Here is a 12,084-nt window from a genome sequence, read left to right as displayed (position 1 = left end):
ATTAACAACCCAATCTGTTTGCATAGACCCCTCGAATAGAGAGAAAGAGAGAAAGATACAGGATAAACTTTTGGCATGTAAATTCGACGCATTTTAATTAGTAAATTAAGTGCAAATATTAGACCAAACACACATATACACACTCACACACACACAAACGATAACGTCGGAATTGTGGGCAGGATGTTGAGGCACAAGCAATGAACGACTATTGCACCGTAAAAGTTATGCCATGATGGATTTGATTGACTTGTGAAACTTTTTATTGGATTAATTTGACGCTGAGATTCAAACCAGCGTCATAATGAAATTGAAAATGTAATAATGAACCATCATGAACCATTTCTTCTTCAGTATCACTGCAGGATACGAGTACAGTAAAACGAACAAGCGAATGTTCTATGTGCACTTTTTTCCTGCCTCAAAAATGCATCCTCTTTTAAGTTTGCAAATAATCAAAGTGCAACTATGCTCTGCCGGTGCACTGCTCACTCAAAAACACACTCAGAACTCTAGCTGTTGGCGGAACAAAAGCCGATGCAAAGGCTCGTCTCCGCTGCAGCCCATCAGCCCCATTCTGATCAGCCTCGATCATTGCTACCCTCAAACATTGCCCCGTCCGTGGTCCGCCCCCATTTCTGTTTTGTTGCGAAAACGAAATGAACGCATTTGACACAAGTGCAGTAGTGCGCGTTCCATTGGATTACAAAACAAAAGGCTACAGAGCGTGGGGGGGGGGCGGAGTCGAAACAAGGGCAGCGGCAGACATAAGCGGGCAACGCTCCCGTTTCACAATGGGACCAGGTCGATGCGATTGCAGCGACGCCATCGCCATCGGAACTGGCTAGCGGCGATGGTGCGATAGCGTGTGTGGCTACCGGAGGCAGGTTGTGGTGCATTCTAATTTGTTCGCTCGCGAGATGCCATTGTGTCTGTCGTCGGGTGCTGGAGAACAACCGACGATGGGCCCTCCTTCTCCCCACCCAGCCCCCCAGCCCCCCCCTAGCTCTCGTAGGTGTGCAGTCATTTGGTGCATTCGGGAAATAAAATGTAACTGCCGGATACGGATGCGGGATCTTTGTAGTTTGTAGCCCTGCTAGGGCAGCTTGATTAGAGTGTTGTTGTGCTGTTATTATTCGAGAGGGGAGCATAGAAGGGCAACGAGCTAGCAGCTTAGTTGCAGCGTTTTATTACTCGCTTTTTTTTAAGTTCCACACACGATAAATGGACGTACCGAGAGGCATGGATGTAGGTTGATGTATCGATAGGGCACGGGACTGGAGTTTGCAAGTGCGTTTCAGAGCAGGATCAAGAGCATTCTTATTCCGTTGTTACGAGAGTATGCACAATCAATATGAAAAAGAAGAATGAAATGACTAGAGTAGACTAGACAGTGAATATCAAAAGTGCAACGAACAGGTTGGGATCCTTTTTGCGAAAAGGAAAAGGTCTAAACCCCCATTTTTATAGAGCATTTTGAGATGGCTTAGACATCTTAGTTGCTCATCTCACTCTGTTAAAGCCGTTACACATTTTTGGTCCACTTTTTTAAGCCTTTCAGAGATGGCCGCAATGTCCTAAACAACCATACCAATGAACGATTAGAGGAATCACCAACGATAAACTGTCACAATTTCCACTGCTACGGCTGTTTTGTCATTGTTGATCCACTTTGGTGCCACTTTCGCCCGTGTAAAACCCACAGCCGCATTACGCTCATTTCCGCTTCTGTTATCAATCAGCCTGCGTCTGTAATTGCCTATTGCCGGGTTTTTTCTTCGGTTTCAAAAGTTAGTTAATTATATTTTGCTTTCGACTCTGGGCCATCCAATGTGTTTCCCCGAATGCGGGTCGGTGTTTTTTTTGCCGGCAAAAAGTTGTGTGAATCATTACCACGGCTAGCGTTTGACGGGGGAGGGGTTGTTTCTCGCAATTTGGCATTTGCGCAAGCACAAACAACGTACGATGATATGTTTACTGGTGGTGAGCGCAATACCCCCTTGCCCTCCACACACGCTTCATCGAGGTAGTGGAATATATCAACAATTTAGTGCTTTTCTAACAATTCCGCAAAAGCATACGTTCTATGCGACGCGCAAGTGTCTTTGTGACCTGGAAACGATTGATTGCTTCCAGCGTACAAGCGTACTAACCGGATATTTATTCTAGCTACGGAATGTGGGTTGCAATGTCCCGTTCATTTTTGTTTTGTTTTAATTACCACGCGATAAAGCGTTAATTAGTTTACAATATTCTGTCGAATGGCTTTTTACGCCGCATTTTCTAGCAATAGTTTGGCCTAACTATTCTTGCCTCTTTTATATCACTACACACAAATGCTTCAAGGTTTTTAAGGGCTGTGTGTGAGTTGGCATGTTTGTCCCATCATGACCACTTTCAACGTACATGTTCTCATACCCGGGAACGTTGCTGGCGCGTTCGTTTGCCCCAAATCGTCCTATTAGCACCGTTCTTCCTTCTAGAGAAACTCCCTGGGTGACCCATTTTCGATGGGATTCATTTCAAAGATTACATTATTGTTTTATCGTCCGCTCTCGTCGCGCTTTGACCCATCCCACTACTAAGTTGTTTTTTTTTCTCTCTTAGTGTATATGTGTGTGTGTGTATGCCATAGCACATCCTTTCGTTGTGCGCCTGGGAGGATCCCGGCTCGCCTCGTTGCCTCGTTAAGCAACAAAAATAATACCAAGTTAACGTTCTGTGTGCCCTTTGTTTCTTCTGGTGTTGCTTCTTTGCAATCAAGCGTACCGAGGGAGAGAGATAAAAAAGAGAGTAACGAGAGATAGAGAAAGAAAGAGAAGGTGGTGAAGAGAATAAAAAAAGCACGCGGGATCTTAATATAGCGAATCTGCTGTGCCCTGTTTTGATTTGTTGTATTAAGGACGAGTTTTGCAGCTGCACTGATTTCATCAACAGAGACCATTGCCATTCTCGATCCGCTTTCTGTCACCCCTATTGCTCCATGCTCCGGTGGGATGAGTTGTCCGTGCCCGAACGCCCGTTTGCTGCTGGCATCAGAACGGACGTTAGGAGTCCGTGTCCTACATTCGCCCGCTGCTGATTCTTTTTTTATCGTTCATGAATACACACATACACGCACACACAGACGCAGATATGTTGGTAGTAGGATACGTTTCGAAGAAGCCTCTCGTTCTGTGCCTTTTGCTACGCCGCCCCCAGTTGCGAGTGCTCGCGATTGCTCTATTTTCTAGTGTGGCATTGCGCCAAGATTGTGCCTAGCTGCTGGGTGACAGGGGTGATTATACCGCACGGTTAGCACGCTCTCTTCCACCGCCACCGACACATCCTTCTTTTTGGGAGATAGATCAAAATAAATCCTTTTCAATTTATCCTGGCTTTGCCTCCATCTTCTCCTTCCCCGAGATTGTTTCGCATTCGAAACCTTAAATAGTTAAACTCGGAATTGGAAGTCGATCTTTCATGTACGCGCTAGGTTCGGTTTCATTTCGGCTCTCTAGCATCTAGTTATCTACTCTCTTGTGCTTTGGTTGCTCATTTCTACTCCAACCCAACGCCTTTGAAGCTCGGGTTTCCGCGCCAGCAATCATTGCGACAGCTTAACACCTTTCTAATACCTTTCCGATGAGACGTCCCAGCACTCCCAGGTAACATGCGATGCAGCTCTCACTGCTGCCTCTAAAGCTTTTTGTTGCAGCCGTCCAAAAAAGCCACCCAAAAAGCAAAGCACGACTTCACTAGCACACAGGCAGGAGTACCATGGTAACGCTGTTTTTTCCATTGCTGTTTTATCCTTTATCATGAGAGAAGAAAATACTCTGCATTTTCCCTTTCGGAGCAGGCAAGGCAGTAATGCTTGCGAAGGAACAGTTTCGGTGTGTCGGGGAAAAAGGGATGGCCAGCGTGCTGACAGCTGCGCAATGCAAGCGACCTTGTAATAGAAACCGAGAAAGCGAAACTCATGGCTCTGCTGTGCGGTGGGAGCTTTTGAAATCCGCGCATTTTTTCCCAACCACTGCCGAGAGCTTGCTTTCCACGGTGAGAGCGTTTTTGAGCCGTTTTCTCTCTTTCTCTCTATATATCTCTCTCCTCGTTCTGTTTATAGTTTCCTTTCGTTCGGGGCTGTTGCTGCGCTTCCAGGCATCCGTATGGAAAGCTTCTCGCCTGGCGTAGTTGTTCCCTTCCATTGCGCATTGGGTGGGTTAAAGAAGAAGGGTTTCTTCCGAATTTCGCGATGCTAACACAGGGAATGGAATATCAATTACTATTCGATGCTCAATTTCGATACTTCTGCACCACCTGCACCACCACCCACCTTACGCACTCAACGACGCAACGCAAGCTCGATGATATGAGTGAGCTGTTTTTGATTGTGTGCAACGGAAGCTTCGGTAGCAACCACGTGACTGCTGGATAATTGATTGCCTCGTTTTTTTCATTTGCTCTCTCCCTCTCTCGCCGCTGCTACCGCGGCGCTTCTGGGGATGGAACCGCCAGTACGTAATTTAATAAATACAAGCAGCGCACATACGTTACACGTTACACGTTTTGTGTTTGCTGCGGGTTCGGGTTTGAAAGGGAAACGGGTTTCACCACACCGGGAATGTTCATCTGCACATTATCGCTGGATGGCTTTTCCGTGTTGAACGTTTTCGTACAGGTACGGTAAGACCTTCGTTTCTTTTTTTTCGGGGTTAACATTTTATAAATACTTTTGTACAAAGTTAATTACTGCTGACCTGGTTGAAGGCACCGCAGCAACAGCTTCCCGCACAGTGACACGTTTTCCTTATTTATTGCCGATGCCCTGACGTTGCAAAAGTGGATCAATCGTAGCGTGTCACGCTACCGAAAAGCGGAACTCTCCAGCACAACATTCTCTGGCCCAAAAGGGGTCCACTGTGTAGTCCAACCGAGTCAGGTGTTGGGCAAGGAGTTCTGTTTGTTCCGTTCCAGTTAGGCGTTTGGTTTATTCATACGATACGAATCCGGAACCAGGGAACTGCCAGAAATGACCGAAGGCGGAGGTTAGTATGTCGAGTGAATGACGGAAAGGAGACATCGAACACCGGGCCAGCCGGTGGCAAACTTGCCTCCCGCTTACTTCCTTTTGTTTTCCCGGGGACCAATGCTGCCCATGGGTGTAAGTTTAGGGTGCGAATGATTTATGGTGCCAAAGTAAACCCTTCAGTAATCCTTCCGGTCGGGTGTTTGGGCTTCTCTATTCTTTTTTTGTGAAACAATCGATCGTACAGCAGCTTCGGGATGTTGGATGGAACGTCCCCTGGAAGCAATGTCGTTGGGACGAGAGAAAACAAAAACCATCCCCCAAAGCGATAAAGTGATCTTTGCTGGCTAGGGAGTCGTGAAAATCCTGGCGAACTTGAAATGGGTGGGTGCAAAATAGCTGTGTTCATCTTTTGTTGTGTTATTATTTTTCTTGTTAACTTAAAGCCTCAACTATGAGTTTTGCTTTCGGAATTCCTTCCCTAACTAAAAGACCTTTTGTGGTTACAACGAAAACTCCGCTGAAAACTATTTATCTCGCGTCATTTCTAGCTCATTTGTTTAGCGTTTTCTTGTAGTCTTGAGCTGATTGTTGGTTGAGTTAGTGAAGGTTCTATTTTGGTACTAGCCTCACATTACACAGCTCATTTTTAAACTTATAAATCATCAACTTTTTGACTCACGCCTCTCAACGCTCACATACAGACACACGATCGATTGTCTACGAGCGCTCTCGGCAGAACATAATTAAATGTCCTCCATTCGTGTGCTGCACTCAGTGTCCGCTGGAGTGCTCCAATCCTCGCAGTGCTTCGTCCCACTGTGCGTTGGTACTTGGTTCGGTGGTATTGTTTGGGCAGATGGCCAATCTCTGTGGTGTCCGCAGTGCGTCATCTTTTTGAAGGATAAGTGGGAGGTTGATGGCGAGTGTGGTTGGCCTGGAAGTGTAGCATTTCTCCTGCCGGCTTACCGGCTTAACAAACTCATTTCCCCTCAGAGACCGCTTCTTGTCTTCCCTCGTGGGATGTGATTTAAATCGGTGCCACGGATCAATCTCGGACACGTGTACACGTGAAATCTTCATCCACAATCGTTAAACGTCACGGAGGTGTGTCTGTGAGTGTTTTGATTCTGCTCCTCGCCAGTGGGTCATGCTCCACTTTTTTCCATGTCGGTTTGGGTCAGTTGGCAAACAAGGGTGGGGTAAAATTTAATTAAATCGTAGATCGTATCAAAAAGGATACAGAAACAAGTTAGGACTCGTTAAACACACGCGCGTGTGCACACCAGGTCTCAGGCTATAAAGTCTAATTCTGGCCCGCTTTGCTGGGGGTCCTGGGGTACACAGCGCAACAGCAGCAACAAACACGAAACAATTAAATCGAGCTCGCAGTGGAACGCGTTGTACACAGAAGTGGATCAGAATGCTGATTAAATCGCTGGAAAAAGTCAATTTGTTATCCAAATTTCGTTCTACCTTTCAATCGGGGGCTCCTGTTGCGTGCGTGTGTGTGTGTTTGCTGTGCCTGTTTCCTCGTTTCCTACAAAAAGGTGGGACATTAAATTTCCATAAGCTCATCCGGTCTGTCTGTGGGCGCCTTTTGAGGGTTGAGGGCAAAAGTCTTAACAGTTCCCAAGTCCCAAACGCTACCACAGAAACGGACCCAGGAACGGATAAATCGGTGCTTCCTGCCAATGCTTCCGGCATACGTCATCAGGAGTCTATGGCCACAAAATATAAGCTACCAAAGGGGAAGACTTCTGTCTCAAAATAGCTACACCCGTCGGGCGGAATCGAACGCTAGAATGTGAAAAGCATTTTGGCTGTTGAGGAAAAATGTATAACCCAATCAAAAAGCGAAAGACAAAACAATACGGGATGCGAGGCTAGGTGGGAAAACCGTAATTGAGATGAAATTAAAAATACATCGCAAATCGGTTTTCCGATGTTCCGATCGGAACGATGTTTTGGCGAGCTAATCATCATCGACGGTACGGTATCAAAAATAGCAAAGCGGGGCAGTACTCAGACTTTTTTTCGCGATGACGAGACCCGCATAGGACAAATCAAGGACGTTGAAATTCCCGTGCACTTGCCGTGCACAACCCTGGCCTAGCAAAAGCCTGCACCTGAGCGGCGTGCGATTTGGCGCTTTGTTTGATGCCCTTGAAGCGCGCTTGGTGCGCTTACCCCCCGTCCCTGTCAGAAAAGCTGACCCAAGGACGAACGAATGGACGGACATGCTGATGGACTCGTTTATTTTCGGGTGAGCTTTTTTTATTGCTTCTGTGATGCTGCTAGGGGTACAGCCGAAGAGAAGCAGAGTGCGATGATAAAGCAGTCGGGAGGAGTTCATTTATTTTCGTTCGTTTGTTCTCGCTCTTTTCTTCTCCTCTGGCTGGCCGTTTGCAGTTTGCACGGTTTGCTGCGTTACAAAACGGAGCGTTAAATCTGCAGCTTCATTATCACATGCAGTACACTTTGCACCTTGGCGGTGCCATTTTGGGTAGGAGGAGAAACGGTGGGCGATGTGCTGAGTAAAAACCAAAGCAATAAACCACATTGAAGTGGGAAGCGCAGGTCGTTTGACTATGGCTTTGGGGCCGGGGTGTGCCATTAGTGGTGCAACGTGATAATTATGCGTGTTTGCAGTGTTAACAGACCGGACACAAACAATAGCAACACTGGTGGCAATGGATGATGCAACTGATTGGTATAAGTAGCCGAGCATCTGACGGTTAAAACCAATTTAAATCAATCGAGAGTAGCTTTTAATAAAAGGTTAGATCTAATGCATTTTTACAATTGCACACCTTTGCTATTTTTACCTGCTACCCTTACGAGAGCGTTAGCTGACGACAGCTCGGACCGTGTCTCACCCTCTCCCCTCCCAAGATGGAACAATGCCTGAGTGAGAAAATAATTACAATAATCCAATTTCGTGTCCAACCGATTAAAAACGTGCCGCTTTGCTTTGGATAGCGTTTTGCGCCGCAGTTGCGCACTGGTACGCGACAAACGATAGCGCACCGAGAGAGCAAACTGCAGCAAGCCTCCCATCGTTCGATTGTGTTTCTCTTGCTTGACTTGCAAATTAACAACGTACTGCAGTGCAATGCGATGTAAGTTAATGGAGTAAAGTTAGAGCCCTGCGTATCTGCCAATGTTTTGCACTTGATGTAGACAAGTTTGAATTGACGATCAAGTTCGTAATAGCCGTCACTTATCCGTGAATTCCAGCAAATGTTGAACAACTTGGGAATAGTTTCGCTGTTTCATGTACCAAAGCTACTGATTAGATACAAGGTTACGAAGCAATATCATACTAATTACATCTTTTACACACAAAACTAACAAAAGTGCATGAGGGTTCGCTGACGCTACACAACATCCCATACAAACTCCTTGCTGTGTGTCTTGCGTGCGTATGGTTTTGCCTGCTGCCTCGCTGCGATCTATTTTATACCCATTGCCATGGTTTGTGTTTCTTTTATATCATTCATATTTTTTTCCTTTTAGATGACATCCATTATCATGATCATTACACACTCTCATACGGGACGATTCATGCCAAATCATCTTCGTCGAGCAGCGGCTCTGACCTGCCGCCGATCGCACAATCATTCGCGGGCACCACGATCGGTAAGTGTCGTTGTGTATGTTTTTGTTTATGTTTAACGCTTGTGTTTTCCGCCACAAAGTTCGTGTTTAATAATTTCTGGCCTCAGGGTTGCACCTCACCGCACACTCCTCTGCTAACGGGCTCTTATCGGCAATGTATTCATCAATCACACATTGAAGGTTGAGTTTACTGATCATTGAAGAGCTTCATAGTTCGGTGTTCGTTATTGCGCTTTTTATTCAAATTCATACTTCAAGGGATGTATCGGAAAAGCTAATCTATTTGCTATTTTATACATTCACTTGATCATTTTGCACCTGCTACCCCTAACGAGTCTCTAGAAGGTTACATCTTACATACGATATTTCTAACATCCTAATCACCGGGCCTGCAAGCTGTACCCACGACAAGCAGCCCGTATAATGTAAACGGTAATTGGATCAACTGTTCAGCATCGGCAAAATTACATCCTTTTTCATTTTTCTTTTTTTTGTGTCACTCTCCACACATCCTTTACACCATGTGCTGCTCCCTCATGGCCTTGACGGTTCTGGTGGTGAATTTTCTCGCTACGCGTTAATGTCACTGTCGCCTGCTCGTTCCCGCAAAGTCGCATACACTCTTCGTATCGCACTTGTGGTCCTCCCTCGAGGGGCCTAGCTCTAAAACGCTTACCGTTAATTAACGTCGATTTGTGCTTCCGTCCGGATTCGGAAAGTGTCTTGAAGTCCCTTCTGTGGCAGCCTCCGGGACCGAGGAAGATGGATGATACCACGCATCCGGGCTGTGCCCAGCCTGTGCGTTGATCTCAGATTTTGGGACAGGTGCTTCGTTGCAGAAGCGCTGTATTGGAATTGGAAAATTCGGCCCATTGCCTGAAGCTCTTAAATCCCCATAATTCACTCATCCCGTGTAGCTAACGCGGTTGGTCACGATTGAAAGCATCGTCGTTGCGCCCGAGGGCGCCAGCATCGGCCTGCGTACATTACCAGGAATGGTTTGATTCATTTTCTAACCGCAATCAACGTTGGAAAAGTTCATGTTGTTGAGCGAAGGAGTCGGGAAAAGTGCGTAGGAGAGCTATGCTTTTACTTTCGCTCTTAAGATGTCAGGTCCTCCAATGTGGATCTGACGATTCTAAAAAAACCCTTAAGGTAAATAAGAAGTCGCTAATCAATCGGAAGGATGTTCGTTAAAAGCAACTTCAAGACTATTATTGACGGGTTAAATTTGTGTAGGCATGAAATAGTGTGTAACCTGTCCTATCAAATGATAATTCATTCGCTCTCAAAGAATCATCTCAACTTTGTTACTTTAATCGTTATTTATTAGCTTACTATTGATAGAGCATGAACTGTATGCTTCAATCTGAATTTCCGGAATGTTTTCTCCCGTTCAATTGGAAACATCTGTACGATTCAATCAATCCGCATTTCAAGAAATAAACAACATTCCCTTCCCCAATGACGTAGACACAGTCACGTTGTGACCGAACTTTACGCCAAGGCCGTGAGTAGGAATCTTGTTTACCTTCTGATCGGTTTCCCTTTACCTTCGGCTATGTGTTTACACATCTGTGATCAGCTGTGATACTAAGCCAGTTGCTGTGTGTGTGAGGATGTGTTTGTGTGTAGATACAATTGATGGTTGATCGTAAGACAATGCTATCGCGCCATCACGATTATTATCATTCGCCAAAAAACTGCATTCACACTGCAGCAGGAAGGAAAAGAGTCAGTGACATCATGGCAAGGTGGCCTATTTTCAACCGCTTACGTAAATCTCAAAAAGCGCAGCTAAAGAAACCGGTTTCGGAGCGCTATAAATGGCGCCCCTTGGCGAATGGCATTGACAGTGGAGTTGTGATCGTGCATTGTTTATGTTCGGGTTGGACCAGGAGGAAACACCCGTAACATCAGCAATGATGCAAACACTTCATTTGTGATAAAATAGTTCATTGGACATTGTCTACTTTGGAGGAAATCAATCAAATAAGAATAAACACAGATTAAATTAGCTCAAACTAAAAATGAGTAAATTAGCCTTGTGGACATTTTCTCGGAGTTTGTCAATGGAAACACTTTGCGCTCTCCTTCGAGCATGTTAATTTACGACCAAATTTACATTAGCAATAAAACATGTAAAAGTATTGCTGCCCTGAAGCCAACAGTAGCACGAAATCTTGCTAACAGAAAATCCGGAAATCAATGTACTGCTTGCTCAATAATGTCAAGGTGTTGTCCCACATCGATGGTTATGTGTTAAGTGACCTCTCCTACCTCCAAAAACTCGCGTTCGTTACCACATTTGGAACGTTCGAAATTGTGCCGTGTTTTCACCTTCCTGTAACTGCGGTGGTGTGGAGCCGCCGAAACCTGTTCACTCCATTTCGGCTCGCCGCTTTCGGGGGACGGTTTTGGTAAGGTCAAGATGAAAGCGAAAGTTGTGACCGTTCAACCTACTTTTTTGCCACCGCCACTCCGCAGTTGAACCAAGTTTGGTCATCCCTTCTTTGAGTGGGGAATTAAGCTGAGGGGAAGACAGTAAATAAGGTACCAGGCACGATCGTTGCGCTTCGCTCAATGTTGCAAAAAAAAGAGAAGACTGGAAAACGTGAGGTAAGCATTTGCATCTCATCACGTCACAGTGACACTTTAAACAGGGTGGTGCCATAAATTTTCACCCTTAGAAAGCAAGCATTACATTGCAGTTGGGAAAGAGGGTGCGCACTGGAGCGATTGGATGAGTTATGGTCGCGTACCGAACAACCGAACCGTCCCCTAGACCCAGCCAAAAGCATCGTCGCCTTCTAAGCGAAAAGGTCATTTAAAAACCATTTTCGCCTCAATTTATGTCCTCTTGGAATAAGCTATTTTAATTTGCTATTTGTGGGCAAGTGTTGGCCATTCTTGCGAGCCATCATACATCATCGTAGAAACGGAAAACCGAAACGAATGTTTTGCTTGCGTGAAATGGGCGAAGCTCACCGTGTTAGGATTATGCTTTTCCTCTTCACCCTCTAATCCTCTTCCTGCCCAACAATGAAAACCGCAAACCACCGTTCCATTAGATGTTGTGAAACTACAGATCATAAAAAGGGCACGCCCAGGGGAGGGTTGTTTTTTTTGTCGGTTGCCGCGGCGCACAGCGAATGGGAAAGCCAAGGGTTATTTTTGTACTGGCTTTCACAAACGATCGCGGGGGGCAAAGGTGCAATATTTTATGACATCCGTGACGAGTAATAAAATAAACCCGCACGCTCCCATGGGCTGCCCCAAAAGCACTAAATGTGCGCGATCTCTGAACGCTCTTTAGCCGGCGCGATCAACAAATACCTGACGTGGAGATGCATCGACAGTGGCCGTGAGCGAGTGGTCAGTGATTTTGTGTGTGCGTGTGTGTGTGTTTGTTTGCAATCCTGCATGTGACGACATCTGTTTGCACAATCGCACAC

General features: G+C 45.8%; 1 protein-coding gene across 8 annotated transcripts in view; it reads left to right on the top strand.

Annotated features, from left to right (window-relative positions):
* Positions 1–12,084, top strand: part of LOC120949698 (RNA-binding protein Pasilla) — a 75,358-nt gene that overhangs the window by 5,767 nt on the left and 57,507 nt on the right. For 5 of the 8 annotated variants that reach the window (XM_049606769.1, XM_049606768.1, XM_049606770.1 and 2 more), the window contains exon 3: positions 8,528–8,650. The exons of the other annotated variants lie outside the window; for them this stretch is intronic. In XM_049606769.1, coding sequence (XP_049462726.1) covers positions 8,528–8,650 — 123 coding nt within the window. The remainder of the gene's footprint in view (positions 1–8,527; positions 8,651–12,084) is intronic. 8 annotated transcript variants of the gene reach the window in all.

Source organism: Anopheles coluzzii, chromosome 2 (assembly GCF_943734685.1).
Source record: "Anopheles coluzzii chromosome 2, AcolN3, whole genome shotgun sequence".
In the NCBI taxonomy this organism is placed as follows: domain Eukaryota; kingdom Metazoa; phylum Arthropoda; class Insecta; order Diptera; family Culicidae; genus Anopheles; species Anopheles coluzzii.
The sequence above is the reverse complement of the archived record's forward strand: the minus strand, read 5'-3'. Positions and strand labels throughout refer to the sequence as shown.